General features: G+C 42.8%; 1 protein-coding gene across 10 annotated transcripts in view; it reads left to right on the top strand.

Annotated features, from left to right (window-relative positions):
* The window catches only part of stxbp5a (syntaxin binding protein 5a (tomosyn)), a 222,771-nt gene that overhangs the window by 66,253 nt on the left and 139,296 nt on the right, over nt 1-17,222 (top strand). For all 10 annotated transcript variants that reach the window (XM_067989326.1, XM_067989327.1, XM_067989330.1 and 7 more), the window contains exons 5-6: nt 741-875; nt 6,070-6,133. In XM_067989326.1, coding sequence (XP_067845427.1) covers nt 741-875; nt 6,070-6,133 — 199 coding nt within the window. The remainder of the gene's footprint in view (nt 1-740; nt 876-6,069; nt 6,134-17,222) is intronic.

Consider the following 17,222-nt stretch of genomic DNA (forward strand, 5'->3'; position numbering starts at 1 on the left):
CAACAAGAATGTCGGAGCAACAAAGGACATTCAGCTCAGGCAGTTCACTGCTAGCCAAGTCCCACACTCTGCAATGACTTTGTTTGCGGTTTGTGTTGTGCTAGGTAAAGTGATCAGTGAATATACATTTCATGTGGCCGGAATTCTGACCCTGGAGGGTTTCACTCTGCGATAAGTTTTCATCAAAATGGAATGAAGCGTTGTCCAGATAGAATGTATGATTTATGATGATTGCGACAAAAGTACTAACTTTTTTTTAATTGTATTCTGTGGATGTGGGTAACATCTCTGGTTACCCTGAGGAATTGGTGGTGGGCTGCTTTCTTGAAGATACTCAATGGTTGCTGCAGCTGAATGGTTTGCTGGGCCTCTTCAGAGAACCATGCAGAATCAAGCACATAGTGAGACTGGAGACACGTGTCGGCCAGACCGGGTGGGGATGGCAAGTTCACTTGCCTGAAGGACATTAGTGAACTAGTTGGGTTATTACAACAGCTCTCATGGTCAAATTACCAGATTTATTAAATTCAGTTTCACAACTGGTCGTGGTGGGCTTTGAACTCTCAACCTCTGAGTTGCTCGTCCAGTACCACAACCACCACCACTACCATCCCCAATCAATATATTCATATTTTTATTTAAATTATATTCAGGAGCTGTTTCAAGTGAATATTCTTTCAGTAAATTTATGAATGCAATATGTGGGTAATGTTTTCATTCAACATTTTTCTTCTCCACAGGATAACTTTTTGCCATCTGCCCTTCCAGAGTAAATGGTTGTATGTTGGCACAGAAAGAGGCAATGTACATATTGTCAACGTGGAGTCTTTCACACTCTCAGGCTACGTCATTATGTGGAATAAAGCCATCGAACTGTGAGTGCTTCATTCTTGTAGTGCATGGTAGATAATGGTTCTCTCTTGGAAACATCCTTTACACTGTATTAAGTAGGGTAATGTGTGTGCTTATTTAAGCATACAAGCTGAGCAACTTTTATCAAAAGTTTTGTTTACATCCCTGACCCCAGTAAAGATGGTTTAACATGTTGTGACAAAGATGAAGCATTTTTCTCAATTAGTTTTTCTTTCTTGTTACCGTATATGCAGGGTGAAAACCAGTTTCAATTAAAGGAACGATCCACATTAGACAAAGTGTTTGTGATGTGGTTCAGGAAGGCTTTCATACGCAGATCTTTACTGGTATCATTGCTCTTAGATGAGGGAATGCATCACGGCTCATCCGAAGTGTTTGAAACAGGTTAATGTGTTCCCAAGAAGGGGGCCGAGCCAATCAGTTCAAATATAAACATCCTACATGTCCTTTGAAATTGATGTTTTAATTGGCAGCACTAAGCTTTAGACACATTTCTTATTTTCTTTGTTTTGATCAAATTTCAAAGGATTTTGCAAGTGTATTTCAGGAAGGCCAAGGCCAGTTTCTTCGGCTCTACTGAAGCTGTGTGTGAGAGAGAGGCAGGGGAGCTCTGTGAAAGGTTAGTTATAGAAAGTTATAGTTGAGGACCCTGTTTCAATTCTAGTTCTATTTTGAGTTTGAGTGGAGAAAATGCACGGATTTTCTATACATTCGAGGAGAAATAGTTAAAAGTTTGTATATCACTGTAAATCTTCTGTTTGTCTTTGCTCCTGTATACACAACTGTTCATTATTAAATCTGTTTAGTTTATAGGAACTGGAGTAGGCCATTCAGCCCAGTGAACCTGTTCCACCATTTAATTAGATCATGGCTGATCTGTATCTTAACTCCATTTACTCTCCTTGGTTCCGTAACCCTTAATACCCTTGCCTAACAAAAATCTATCTATCTCAGTTTTGAAATTTTCAATTGACCTAGCCTTCACAGCTTTTAGGGGAGCGAGTTCCAGATTTCCACCAACCTTTGTGTGACGAAGTGCTTCCTGACATCACCACTGAACGGTCCAGCTCTAAATTTTAAGGTTATGCCCCCTTGTTCTGGACTCCCCCACTAGAGGAAATAGTTTCTCTCTATCTATCCTACCAAATCCTTTAATAATCTTAAACACCCCAGTTATCTTCTATATTCAAGGGACTACGTATAGTCTATGTGGCCTTTTATGCTGAGTAGAATGTCTTGGATAAAACTCTGAAATTTCAACACTCCACATAAAATTGTCTTCAGAAAGTGATCTTAATGAATGCTGTTGAATTTTTTAAAAAACATCTTTTTTCTTTGTATTTTTATTTGTTTTTAGATTCTGCAGCGCAAAATGCAGACTTTTTTTCTCTCCTGTAGCATCTGTAGTTTTGTGTCATCCTCCAGTGTGGATGTGCACAATTAGTGAGGAATTTTGCAGGGTATATAGGTAATGCTGGTTATACATGGCTGAGATGTTCAAAGGAACTACCCGGTTATGTTTTTTTTATTGTCTTGAGCTGAAACCTTGCCTATACTTTGGTTGTACAACTCAAGACAATTCTCTGACTTCTTTGAGAAGCAAACGAGAAGCCTGTTGGGGAGATGGGGAAGTAAATTTAAAAATAACACTCATAGGCGCAATATCCAACATGGCTGCCTTGTCTGGTCAAATTTATTCTGGAGATTGGATAGATCCATGGTTATTATCATGGACCATTGAATATTCTTTTTGTTTTCTGGTAAAAACACCTTTTTCGAAGTGTCCTTTGAGCCCAACATAAACGTCAATAACTCTCAGTGCTATGGGAACAGGAGGAGGCCATTCAATCCCTCGAGAATGTTCCGCCATTCAGTTAGATCACGGCTGATCTGTACCTCAACTCCATTTACCTGCCTTTGTTCCATATCCCTTGATACCCATACCTAAATAAAATCAATAAGGGCAGGCCCATATGGGGAAAACGTCTCACAGGCATTCCTAATATTAAATGGCCAATTCATTTTTCCAAAGTTGTCATTTTTTTGTGCTATATTATAAATGTTTTTAGCTATGCACACTGGCCCGAAAGAAGGAAAATGGTGGCCAAAAGCAGTATAAGGATATCACTTGGTTTTGTGATATTTTGAGTCCATAGTCTTTCAGGTGTGACACAATGGGTGAATACAAGATTCAAGATTTTTAATTATCTACATAGATGGATAATAATTTGTCGAAGACAGAACAGTCAAAACAGATTGTGTTCTTGGGTTCCTCTCTTGCTCTCACACTTTTTCGGACTGTAGTAAGTTATATGTTTGCATGAAGAATACGTCCCAGATGTGCAGGAACTGCAACTTGTAAAACACTAGAATTCCAGTTACTGGCTACCCACTTGGTCTACAGGGCACTTCTTACCAAGGTCCTTGAACATGTTGTCAACGCCCAGATCTGTGCCCATCTGTCCTGTAACTCCCTGCCTGAATCTCTGTAATCAGGTTTCCATCCCTAATGAAATGGCCCTAATCAAAGTCATGAATGACATTCTCTGTGACTACGGTGTGTTGTGCCCTCTTGACCTCTCTGCAACCTTTGACGTGGTCAATCACACCATCCTCCTCCAATTCCCCATCTCCATTGTCTAGCACAGTGGGACTGTCCTTGCTTGGTTCTGCTATTACCTATCTGATCTTAGCCAGAATATCTCAACCAATAGATCCATCCTAGGCTGCCCCCACCACCTCATCCACATGTTTCCTGTTGGCCATGTCATCCACAGACATGGTGTTAGCTTCCACCTTTATGCCACCCAGTTCCTTACCCTTGCCACCGACTCCACCCCTCTCCCTGGCTATATGCCCTCAGACTGAATCGGACTGTTCATAACCTCTGCATCCTGTTGGACACTGAACCGAGCTTCCGACTTCATTTCCTCTCAATCACAAAGACAGCCTACTTCCACCTCCATCATATCACCAGCCTCCACCCCTACCTTTTTTTTATTCGTTCATGGGATGTGGGCGTCGCTGGCAAGGTCAGCATTTATTGCCCGTCCCTAATTACCCATGAGAAGGTGTGATGAGCCTTCTTCTTGAACCGCTGCAGTCCATGTGGTGAAGGTTCTCCCACAGTGCTGTTAGGTAGGGAGTTCCAGGATTTTGACCCAGCAACGATGAAGGAACGGCGATATATTTCCAAATCGGGATGGTGTGTGACTTGGAGGGGATCGTGCAGGTGGTGTTGTTTCCACGTGCCTGCTGCCCTTGTCCTTCTAGGTCGTAGAGGTTGTGGGTTTGGGAGGTGCTGTTTAAGAAGCCTTGGCGAGTTGCTGCAGTGCATCCTGTAGATGGTACACACTGCAGCCACGGTGCATCTGTGGTGAAGGGAGTGAATGTTTAGGGTGGTGGATGGGGTGCCAATCAAGCGGGCTGCTTTGTCCTGGATGGTGTCGAGCTTCTTGAGTGTTGTTGGAACTGCACTCATCCAGGCGAGTGGAGAGTATTCCATCACACTCCTGACTTGCGCCTTGTAGATGGTGGAAAGGCTTTGGGGAGTCAGGAGGTGAGTCACTCGCTGCAGAATACCTGCTCTTGTAGCCACAGTATTTATATGGCTGGTCCAGTTAAGTTTCTGGTCAATGGTGACCCCCAGGGTGTTGATGGTGGGGGATTCGGCGATGGTAATGCCGTTGAATGTCAAGGGGACTTGGTTAGACTCTTTTCGTTGAAGATGGCCATTGCCTTGCACTTGTCTGGCGCAAATGTTACTTGCCACTTATCAGCCCAAGCTTGGATGTTGTCCAGGTCTTGCTGCATGCGGGCACGGACTGCTTCATTATCTGAGGGGTTGCAAATGGAACTGAACGCTGTGCAATCATCAGCGAACATCCCCATTTCTGACCTTATGATGGAGGGAAGGTCATTGATGAAACAGCTTAAGATGGTTGGGCCAAGGGCTCTGCCCTGAGGAACTCCTGCAACAATGTCCTGGGGCTGAGATGCTTGGCCTCCAACAATCACTACCATCTTCCTTTGTGCTAGGTATGACTCCAGCCACTGGAGAGTTTTCCCCCTGATTTCCATTGACTTCAGTTTTACTAGGGCTCCTTGCTCTGGATGGGGGTTTCAGTGGCAAATGGTCTGACCAGTCTCTCATCCTCCACCCTCCATGAACTCCAATTTGTCCAAAACTCATTTGCTTGTATCCATCCTGCATTAAGTCCTGCTCACCTATCGCCACTGTCTTTGCTGACCTACGTTGGCTCCTGTTCTCCCAATGTCACACATTTAAAATTCTCATCCTTGTTTAAATCTCTTCATAGCCATATCCCTCCCTATCTCTGTAACCTTCTCCAACTCTACAACCCTCCCTTCCCCCTCTGTTTCTCTGACTCTAGCCTCTTGTGCAACCCTCCTCCTTTTGCCCCACCATTGATGCCCATGCCTTCAGCAGTCTAGGACCCATGCTGTGGAATTCCCTCTCTAAACCTGTGTACCTCCCTCTCCTCCTTTAATGACCTCCTTAATGACCACTTCTTCAACCAAGCCTTAGGACACCCCTCCTGACTACTTTTTTGGTGCCTCTTTTCGATTTAGCTCTCTGAAGTGCCGCGTGATGTTTTTCTGTGTTAAAGGTACTAATAAATGCAGGTTGTTCTCTGCGATTATAAATTGGTCTGAATGTTGCCTGGCCCACTCTGTCGGTCTGACTGCCGGTCGGCCGTTCGGTTTGACTAATGTCTGCTCTTGTTTTGACACTGACTCTTTGTAATCTTGCATTATTTTGGTTGAATATTTTTGAATAAATTAAAAACTTATCTAAAGGTGTAACTGGTTTTAATAATTGTATCCTCATGCAGATTAAAGGCTTGCAAATTGCACTGACGATCTGGTGTCCTGTAGATATAGTGACGCTCATATCCAGAATAGTTAAGTCTGCAATTATGAGATGAGTAGGATAAGGATTTTTAATACATGCCACATGATGTAGTGTAATTCAGCAGAACAGTAATGGCGGCTGAATAATTTAATAATTAGGCTTCTTTCAGGCTTAGAAACTAGCTGAATGCAGTCATTAATGTAACTAGTTACTGTTTGAGCTGTCTGTAATCTAGCAGCCATTATCTATACTGTTTGAAAGCTTTGCACGACCATGTTTTTCCCCTTTCTTTTATAGCTAAATGAATGTTTTAATTGCAGATCATCAAAATCCCACCCGGGACTAATTGTCCACATCAGTGACAACCCCATGGATGAAGGCAAGGTATATGTGACTCACACAATGGGTAACTGCTTAAAATTAGCCTCAGCTGCAAAGTAATGTGAAAAAATGTTGTGGGAGTTGATGGATTTTGCACGTACTGTACCGTTCATGCTTCAGTCACTGAACATCCTTTTATTCCTGTCCGGCTCATCCTGTTGTTCTTGGCCATATTCTAACCAAAGCAGACCCATTTTGTTCCTGTTCTCTGCCTCAATACAAACCTACAATTCAATTGCCTTTTTGAATTAGAAATCTGTCTATTTGCGTTTTAAATTATTCATTGAAGTTTGCGTTCCCTGCACTTTGTAGTTTGTTCTGGAAATCCATAGCTCTTGGTGCAATGCTTTACATTGTACTTAGTTCATTGTTTTCTTAAGATATGTCCCATTACTCTTTTCCTGGATCTATATAAAAAAATATCACCAGTGTTACCTTGTTTATATCTTAATCTTACATATTTGATTCAAGTTTTCTAGCCCTTTTTTCCTATCTGCATAAGTCATTAATGTTTGCTGTGCACCATTAGAGAGAATCAAGCAAAAGCATTGCATTGTTGTTTTATGTTAACATTTTAAAGCTTTAGGGTCTCGTGTTACTGCTGCTCTTAAATCCTTCCATACCGATCGACAAACTGCCTCCAGTATTTTCTGTTAACTCAGAGGCCTCAAAATCTGTTCAAACTTTCATGCAACAAGGAGGCAGTGGACCAGAGCTTTTAAAACTTAGACGACAAAAAAGCCTGCCATTTTTGTTCTTGGTTATGAAGAAAATATCACGGGTGCAAAAGACCCCCCCTAATACCCCCATAACAACAACTTGCATTTATATAGTGCCTTTAACGTAGTAAAATGTCTCGAGGTGCTTCACAGGAATGTTACCAAACGAAATTTGACACTGAGCCACATATGGAGATATTAGGATAGGTGACCAAAAGCTTGGTCAAAGAGCTGGGTTTTAAGGAGCATCTTAAAGGAGGAGAGAGCAGTAGAGAGGTGGCGAGGCTTAGGGAGGGAATTCCAGAGCTTAGGGCCTCGGCAGCTGAAGGCACGGCCACCAATGGTAGAGCGATGAAAATCAGGGATGCGCAAGAGGCCAGAATTGGAACCCTAATGCACAGGGATAGAAAGGGAAGAGGAGGAGGAGGAAGTACCTTCTAAGAAGGACTGCATTTTGGGCTCCATTTCAGGTCCTCCCTAACACTGGTAAATGTTGACACAACACCTAAAATCAGGGAAATCTACCTTTTTAAGGTGGAGAATCTTGAAGAGAACACTGTGCCAGCTAACGTGTAGTGAGAGAGAGGGTCTGGCCATCGTCTCATGTTAACACCAGATATTGGCCGTCACTCACACCTTCTGTACTGTGTTTAGGCACACCTGTGCTGCCTTCAAACACCCTAAGACAACCAGGTTTTCAGATTGTGCAAGTGTTCATGTAACCAGTGAGCCTGGAGCTGGAATTACAGTGGTCAGTGAATTACAGTGATGGCTTCTTTGCTAGATTTTAGGCACTGGTTCATAAACATTCAAAGCCACCTGTAGCCAACAGACTTGTGGCAAAAGTGCGCTTACGAGCTTCTAAAGTGCCTGTCATTGTCTTTGCAGTCACAGATGCATGAGTCTTTGGCACAGTTCCTGCAAGTATTTTTTGTGCCATCTGCAAAATAGGCCCAATGCATTAACATGTCCAACTTGATGTATAAATTACTGGTTGTTAGCATGTTGTAAAATCTTGTGAAGAGATGGAAGAAATAAATGTGGAGGGTGTTGCTAGTGAGGATAGCATGAAATTTGTTGAATTGGCTGTGAATTGTAATATAAAAATGAGAAAAGACCCTCCAGAACATTCATTTCAGGACATGATTTGACCAATGTCTATTGTTTTTCTACCCAGGACTTACATCCAAGCCAAGTGAAGAGGATTTTACTCAGTCGGTAGCACCCTCGCCTGTGAGTCAGAAGGTCATGGGTTTAAACCCACTGGGATTTGAACACATAATCCAGGCTGACACTTCAGTGCAGTACTTGAGGGAGTGCTGCGTTGTTGGAGGTGCCATCTTTTGAATGAAACATTAAACCGAGGCCCTGTCTGCCTGTTCAGATGGCACTATTTGAAGAAAAGTAGAGGAGTTTACCTGGTGTCCTGGCCAACATTTGTCCCTATACCAACACCACCAAAAATAGATTAACTGGTCTTTTATATAATTGCTGATTGTGGGACCTTGCTGTGTGCAAATTGGCTGTTGTGTTTGCCCACGTTACAACAGTGACTGCTTTTCAAATGAGGTCCTTCATTGGCTGTGAAGCACTTTGGGATGTCTGTAGGATGTGAACACTATATTAATGCAAGTTTGTCTTTTTTTCCTTCTATGTAAGTCTTGTACAGACTTATCAGTTCTTTCCAATTCCAGGGATGTGGGAGATTGCTATCTTCCTGCCTGCAATCTCCTGCATGTAGTTACAATGTTGGCAGTTCTGCTTGTTTTCTGGCTGTTTTTTCCCCTTCATACCTTTCAATAGCCTGCCAACCGATTTCATTCAAGTCATTGCGGAATTTACCATGAAATAATAGAATGCCTTCTTATCCATTAATAGAATATCGATAGTCATTGGCAAGTGATTTCAAAAAACTGTAGGAAGTCATTCTCACCCGGCCTGAAAGTATCCCGGCATGGTCTCGCTTGACCTGACAAAAATCTCATCTAATCCTGGCCTGGTTGTGTCTGAAAATATCCTGGACTGGCCTGGCCTAGCCCAGCCCAGCCCAGCCTAAAAATATCTCAACCCATTGTGACCCTGAAGGTTTGTTCGTCCAGCTCTGAAAATACTCTCGTGAAACTTCCCTTGTCTTGTGGATCAGGCTGTTACCTGTACCTGCTGATGACTGGCGCTCAGTGCCTTGTCATCAGAAGTGTCGAGAGCCTCAAATTTTGTGTGTAGTCCCGGTAAAAATCAGTGTAATATCATAAAGCATAATATATTCATTATGTAAAACTAGCTGATCTCGTATGGCTGTTTTATAAGAACAGGGTTGCTACATCAGTAACTCGCAATATAATTCTGCCACTTAAGGGCACAAGAGCTATTTTTTTGTGATCACAAAAAACAGGCTAATTGACTAATAAATTCCTGTTTCCTGCGTCAAGCAGGTATTTTCTATTACAGGGGAGATTTCTCCACAATGCAAATGGTTTGCTTTCTTTTGTCTTTTTTTTAGAAAGAAAAATGAAGTGTGACACAAAATTTGCTTGTAGAGAAGTGTGAGGGACAGCACATGCAAGCTTTATATATGATTTTTACTTGGACTGGACTGGTAGTAGGTCCCTGATCTTCAGCAACACGAAGGAGGGAAGGGGTTGAGGGATTTTATAGCACTAGAGAAGCGGGGTCTGGGTCTGATAGTGCCGGGAGCGAGGAGGTTTTGGAGTTTGGCAGCATTGTGCTAAAAAAAATGGTAAATTTCCGACCCTTGTTTTCCCTTACCCACGCAGCTACATGAATTATAATGTTTTTGATCTGAAAATATAAATGGAGCACAGCTGACTGTAATTAGCCTCGTCTTTGTGAAATGTTTACCAGAAAAGCTTTCAGAATTCAATTCCAGTGGGTTTTTGTTCGGCGGGGAGGGGGAAGCAAAGACGCTGATTAACGGAATATTTTATTTTAACTAAAATATTCTGTTAATCATTTTCAAATTCTAAGTATCTGTTTTAAAAGAATACTTTTTTTTCTCAGTGTGTGTGTCTCTTTCATACTCACTGTGATCTGAAAATTTAAGCAATTGATAACTTTATCTGAAAATTCATTCTGCGGCTTGCTTTCAAATCATTTGAAAAAATTCGAAACAAATTCAGAAATCCTGTTGTCGAAACAAATTCAGAAATCCGCTTGTACTTGGAGAATCCTACTGTGCACACTGCATGTGCTCAGACTCCCTTCAACCGACAGATTCAGATCTGTGGGCAAGAATATCACTCCAAAGCTTCCAAGAGGATTAGGCCGTCAAAGGCCACAAAGTTAAGTTTAGTCATGTTATTGTGAAATCTGTATTTTTTAAATCATCTTTATCCTGTTAAAAAAATATAATTTTATCTTTTTAGTTGACAAGCAGACTCGAAGAAAATAATGGGCAGCATTTTTTTTTCTAAGTGTTTCGAGCAATTTGGTTCACCTTACTATGAAATTTGCATATGATTTGCACTTTCCCACCCTATCCCCATATCCCTTGATTCCCTTAGTGTCCAAATCTTGAGTATACTCAATGACTGAGCATCCACAGCCCTCTGGGATCGAGAATTCTAAAGATTCACAACCCTGAGTCATGATTCAATTTCACATCAGTAAGGTGAAAGAAATATGATTTGATATGGAATAAATTTAGTTTTGCATTAGACTGTGGATTGGACAAGAAATGTGTGCTAGATAGACCTTTTCAATATAACTAGTTCAATTTGTTCTCCATTCTGGAAATGTTTAGAGAGTTCAGGTAGAGGTCAGGTTGCAGATGCGAACCCAGGTCAATTAACAAGTAGGAGACAACGTGGAATCAGTATGTTCCTAGAGAGAGACTGAGCATTTTAAGATTGCTTCACATTTGTGGAAAGAGTTGATTACAGGAAGCAGAAAGTGTAAATTATCAAGAATCGCTGCGTCAACTGTCCTACATTTACACCTAGTTTGGAGCTGTTCAATTCTTCAGTGTGTTTTAAATCACTTCCCACTCTCGAAAGTGGTAGCCAGGGCTGGGAGTCAAATGTGAGAACAATGACCTAGTCAGGTGTGTTAGAATAAATTTGGTTATAGATAAGAATGATAGAGCAACAGTACACAAAGTGTGTGATGGCATGTGTTGCACACATTGTCTGTATTAAAGGTAGGGAAAGGCTGCATTCTGAGCGTGTGTATACAGTTTCCCAAGGTGCATCAGGATACTGTCAGCCTAATTGGGTGCATGGTTATCTTCAGCCTCAGACTGTATGGCCCCGATTTGAACTCTTTTCCCCCCCCCTCCCCGCCCAGCGGGAATGGTGCAGGGGATGGGTTAAAATTTTAAAAATTCTAATTCCCGACTCCAACCTGCTGCCTTCCCGGCCACTTAAATTTTTACTTCCCCAAATCAGGCCATTGGCGAGGTTCTCACAAAAGGCAGGTGGGAGCCTAGCTAACATTCAAAAGTCGTGGCCCGATTACATCATCAGCGCTGCAACATAGAATGAACTGAACACCAGGGAGTCCTGCGCGTCGGCTGCCTGGGAGCAGATTCAAGGTGGGAGGCAACGACTGGGCAAGGTAAGTACTGAAGATCTGCTTCTTTTAGAACTCCTTGTGGGTCTGAAGTAGTAGGAGTGCTTCCCCCAGGCCCCTCAAGGAGTCCTTGGTCCTCCCCAGCCCCGGCACCCCACCCCCCGTGTCACTAGAATTCCTGATCTCCTACAAAGCCCTCTTTCCACTGACTGCTGGGGACCATTTGCACAGGTTCCCGACTGCAACTTCTTACCGCTAAATTTCTAATCCTGCCCACTGCTCAGGGAATCGATCTTGTCGGGTGGGTGTCAGCGAAGTTATTTAAATGAGGCCCTGCCCACACCCTTCTCTTCCTGTTAATATTGAGGCTTATGTATCAGTTTGTTTTTTTCAGAAAGCTAATAGTTGGATTTCAAATGTTTTATCTAGGTAGAGTTAATATTAAGGTTTTTGTTTTTGAACTAGAGAGGCCATCTGCAAGAGAGAAACAGATGACCCAAACCACTTCAAAACTTTTGCACATATATTCATTTTTATATTTTAATTCCAAAACAATCCTTTGCTTTTTTTCTCAGGACAAACTTCATGTATAAAGAGTATTTCCTTTGTGTTTGTTTTGCAAATGGTTTGAATACAAACTAGAGAATGAACTTAAGAACATTGTGATATAAAGTTTGAAGTAAAGCTATTAAGTTCTCATTTTTTTACTTCAGTAAGTGATTCAAGCTGAGGGAAAGGCTATTCATGTATGACTACTGAACAGATGTGCTTTTTATTTATGTTTACATAATATATATAAAAATATATATAATAATCGGTTAAGGAGAACACTTCATTTTCTATACAGTAAAATCTTAAGAAAACTGTGTAAATCATAAACACCTTCAGTTTTGTCCAAGCTAATTAATATTTCCTGAGGTCAATTTTAGAGATTTTTGTGACTGACAGCAAGACTTGTTGACAGATTTTCTTTTTTTGCCCTCTCGCTAACCCAGGTGCATTGAGGCCTATTATTAGTTCCTCTAATGCTGGCCAAGCTGAGATCAGCAAAATCAGTGTCACCCTGTCTACATCTCAACTGCTGAAGTCAGATAAGCCATTGAAGGAGCTACACCGCTGACTTCTGACTAATGGGATATATTCTGCACTGTAAAATCAAATCACCACTAACCTCATAAACTAGGAAAGTATTGCATTTGACGGTGTCCTAAAATTGGCGACTCAAATTCATATGCGAATCCAGCCAATTCAGGGTACTTCATATTCAAATTGCATGATTTGATTAAGCGGATATGTTAACATTCTTTGGGGAGGGGGAGAGAGGGAGGAAGTGATTAATGATAGGAAACATCTTAGCTAATTAGGGTATCGCTCTTTGCACTGCGGGAATATTGCAGCACTTGGCCCATTTCCACATGAAAATCGCAATTCACCCCATCTCTTTAAGATGAGCAGTGATGTATCACTATGGAGCTGTTCCAGTGTGACCCTGCCCTGTGTATTGGAGTCCACCCTCCCTCCTCCATTGTGTAATGGAGCCCACCCTCCCCTTCAGTGTAATAGAGGCCACCCCCACTTCCCTACAGTGTAATGGTGCCCAGCCCTGCATACAACCGTAGTTGTTTACAGCGCAGGAGGAGACATATTTGGTCCATCATGTTTGTGATGGCTCTTTGCTAGAGCAATACAAAACTAATCCCACTGTCCCTTGACCTCCCTTGTTCTCTATCTTGTTCTACTTAAAATGTTCAATTTTCCCATTCATGATGCAATGGTCCCTGCCACAAACATTGCCAGTGGCAAAGCCATCCATGCTCCAACAACACCGTGTTTTAAAAAAAAATTCTCCCAACTTCTCCTCAATCTTTTACCTATTCTGGAAGACTGCACTGTTACTCACTTTGGGTTGAGAGATTCGGGCACTTGCTCTTCAACTGGCTTTCCAATTTGGTGTACCAATCATGTACTTAGCATATGGTCTCGTTTCCTGCCGAAGGTTGTATCAACTTTCATATAGGCCAGGAAATAGATACCTTTCTTTGATCCTCCCTTTCACAAGTTGGAGTTGGGAAAGTTCCACTGGGGATGGTTGTAGGGATCTAATATGTAATGTGGGTCCTACTGAATTCTTCCATGAGTCCCACTAATATTTGTTCCCTCAGGTTGTGGTATGTGGTATGCCTGTCACTAAACAGCAGCTTGGCAGGTGCTTTATTGAAAGTATTTTAAGTTACTGCCAGCTGTACGTAAAGTGGCTACGTGGATTAATCCGCATACCTTTAGCAAACATTACTGTTTGGACTTAGCTGGCAGTGGGAGTGACAGGTGCTTTGTTTAGCAGGTCTGTCCTAGCGGTTGGAGTGCTTGTTTCATGCAAAGCCCCTCCAATCCTGAGATGCCACCTAAGTTAGTTGTGTGGAGGACACGATATGCAGACAGCGGAAACATACCTACCTGATGGGGTTTTTTTCTTCAAATAACATTCTATCACACACTGCACTTACACTGACCAACCGCTCAGGCCTTGTGGGAAGTGCAAATCACTATTATCATCTTCTTTGGATAAGTTGTCCTCTCAGGTGAATATAAAAAATCCCACAGAACTTGTCAAAAAAGAGCAGAGGAGTTCTCCCTGGGGTCCTGGCCAACCAACATCACAAAACAAACAGATCATTTATCACATTTCTGTTTGTGGGACCTTGTGTGCATATTGGCTGCCGTGTTTCTTACATTACAATAGTGACTACGTTTCAAAAGTACTTCATTGGCTGGAAAGCGCTTTAGGATGCCCTGAGGTCGTGAAAGGCACTTTATAAATACAAGTCTTTTTTTTTCTGTGGCAAAATTGAACTGACACTCTGGGATGGGACAAATCCTGCTTTGTAAGAGGGCAGGGTTGACCATGTGAGGGCACCATTAAATGTCACATCATGATGCCGCAAAACATTTTAAAGGGAGTTCACCCCCCCCCCCCCCCCCCCCCCCCCCCCGCAATCCCCATCCCCATATCCCACATTCTGCTCCCTCAACCCTATTTCCACCAAACTGCTGACCACTCAACTTCCCTTCCTGGCCCCCATATTATCTGATATTGTTAACGGTTCCCACTCCCTTCAAATCTGCCATCATCACCCCCCTCCTCAAAAAACCCACCCTTGACCTCTGTCCTTGCAAACTATCACCCATCTCCAATCTCGTTTTCCTCTCCAAAGTCTTTGAACATTTGTCACCTCCCAAATCCGTGCCCACCTTTCCCTCAACTCCATGCTTGAATCCCTCCAATCAGGTTTCTGCCCCTGCCACAGTACTGAAACGGCCCTTATCAAAGTCACACATGACATCCTGTGTGACTGTTACGATGGTAAACTATCCCTTCTCGTCCTTTTTGACCTGTCTGCAGTCTTTGACATGGCCTATGTTTCCCAATGGACTGATTAATAATTGATTTAAGGGCATTGTTTTCTCTATAAAACCTTAATTCCTAACACACTCTGTATTCTTGACCTGTGTAGGTCAGAGAAACGATGGGTTGGTGACATCACATTAGCCCACACCATCCTCCTCCAACGCCTCTCCTCCGTCGTCCAGCTGGGTGAGACTGCACTCGCCTGGTTCCATTCTGATCTATCCTGTCGTAGCCAGAGAATCACCTGGAATGGCTCCCGCACCGTTAACTCTGGAGTCCCCCAAGGATCTATTCTTGGCCCCCTCCTATTTCTCATCTACATGCTGCTCCTCGGCAACATCATCTGAAAACACAACATCGGATTCCACGTGTATGTTGATGACACCCAGCCCTCCCTCACCACCACCTCTCTCGACCCCTCCACTGTCTCTCATTTGTCACACTGCTTGTCCGACAACAAAAATTCCTCCAACTAAATATTGAGAAGACCGAAGACATTGTCTTTTGTCCCTGCTGCAAATTCTGTTCCCTAGCCACCGACTCCACCTCTCTCCCTGGCCACTGTCTAAGGCTGAACCAGACCATTGTCAACCTTGGCGTCTTATTTGACTCTGAGATGAGCTTCCAATCACTTTTTCCACTTCATCACCAAGATCGCCTACTTCCACCTCTAACATCACCCGTCTCCACCCAGCCTCAGCTCATCTGCTGCTGAAACCCTCATCCATGCCTTTGTTACCTCTGGACTTGACGATTCCAATGCTCTCCTGGCCGGCCTCCCATCATCCATCCTCCATAAACTTGAGGTCATCCAAAACTCTGCTGCCCATGTCCAAACTTGCACCAAGTCCCGTTCACCCATCACCCCTGTGCTCGCTGAGCTGCATTGGCTCCTGGTCTGGGAACGCCTCAATTTTAAAATTCTCATCCTTGTTTTCAAATCCCTCCATAGCCTCGCCCCTCTCTCTGCAAACTCCTACAACCCTCAGAGATCTCTGTGCTCCTCCAATTCTTCTCTCTTGCGCATCGCTGATTTTAATCGTTCCACCATTGGCGGCCGTGCCTTCAGCTGCCTAGGCCCCAAGCTCTGGATTCCCTCCTTAAACCTCTCTGCCCCTCTACCACTCCCTCCTCCTTTAAGATGCTCCTTAAAACCTACCTCTGTGACCAAGCTTTTGGTCACCTGACCTAATATCTACTTACGTGGTTCAGTGTCAAATTTTGTTTGAAAATTGATCCTGTGAAGCAGAAGCGAAAGGCGCTATATAAATGCAAGTTGTTGTTGGTCTGGTGCTGGAACGCCCAGACGGTAGGTATTTCTTAGATCCACTCGTTTATTCTTCCTTCTCCTATTCAATTAGATCATGGATGATCTGCCCCTCAACTCCATTTACCCGATGTAGCTCCATATCCCTTGATACCCTTATCCAACAAAAATCTATCACTCTCAGACTTGAAACAAAATACTGATAGATTTTCTTAAATTTCACCCCTACTCTATTTTTTTGAATTCTAACTTCTCTAATTAGGGGACTTGTAGAGCAACCTTTACCTGGAGTGAGACCTTTTTTTTTAACATAGTGAGGAAGTGCTATTTGATAGTTTGGACTGTTTGGTTTTCCAGGCATGTGCTGTTGCAGTGCTTGAAGATTACATTGATGTGAGCAGGTAAATGTCTGTGAGTGAATGAACCTGTTGAGACAATATGGGGGAAGTTTCTGATTGGTTCTGATTGTAGGGTGTTTCTCCCTTTGTATGAGGTTGATCTGCGTGAGTGGCCCCGTTTTTGCAAAGTGATTGTGATATTTGAGAGTTGCGGTTGAGTGTTCAGGCTGAAACTGATTCCTGCTGGCCTTGGTTTAGACTAAGAAAATTTGTAAGATTTCCAATTCTTGAGCAGAAGCTAATTATATTGTATAAGAAGGTAGAGGATTTTAAATTTTTAATTGTGGCAGGTCAGTAGGAGATTCTCTGCGATGTCAGTAAATGAGGATCAGCTACAGACAATACTGGTTGGGAGGTGGAAGGCAGAGAGTAGGGATAAAGGAAACGTTCTCCGATTGACGGGATGTGAAAACTGGTATCCCCCAGGGATCAGTACTGGGTGCATCAGCTTTTCACCATATCTATCAAAGTCTTGTTTGAAGGAATAGGGAGTTATATATTTAAGTTTGCAGATGACACTAAGTTAGAAGACACAGTAAGTTGTGTAGATGGGAGCAGGAAGTTACAAAGGGACATGGACAGACTAAGTGAGTGGGCAGATTGAGTTCAATATGGGGAAGTATGAGGACATCCACTTTGGATCTGAGAAAGACAAATCAGAATATTTTCTTAATGGTGAGACACTAGGAGCTGTGGAGGAGCGAAGGAATTTTAGTGTCCATGCACACAAATCACTCGAATCTACTGCACAGGTACAAAAATTAATCCAAAAGGC

The sequence above is a fragment of the Heptranchias perlo genome, chromosome 8, assembly GCF_035084215.1.
Source record: "Heptranchias perlo isolate sHepPer1 chromosome 8, sHepPer1.hap1, whole genome shotgun sequence".
NCBI classification, from domain to species: domain Eukaryota; kingdom Metazoa; phylum Chordata; class Chondrichthyes; order Hexanchiformes; family Hexanchidae; genus Heptranchias; species Heptranchias perlo.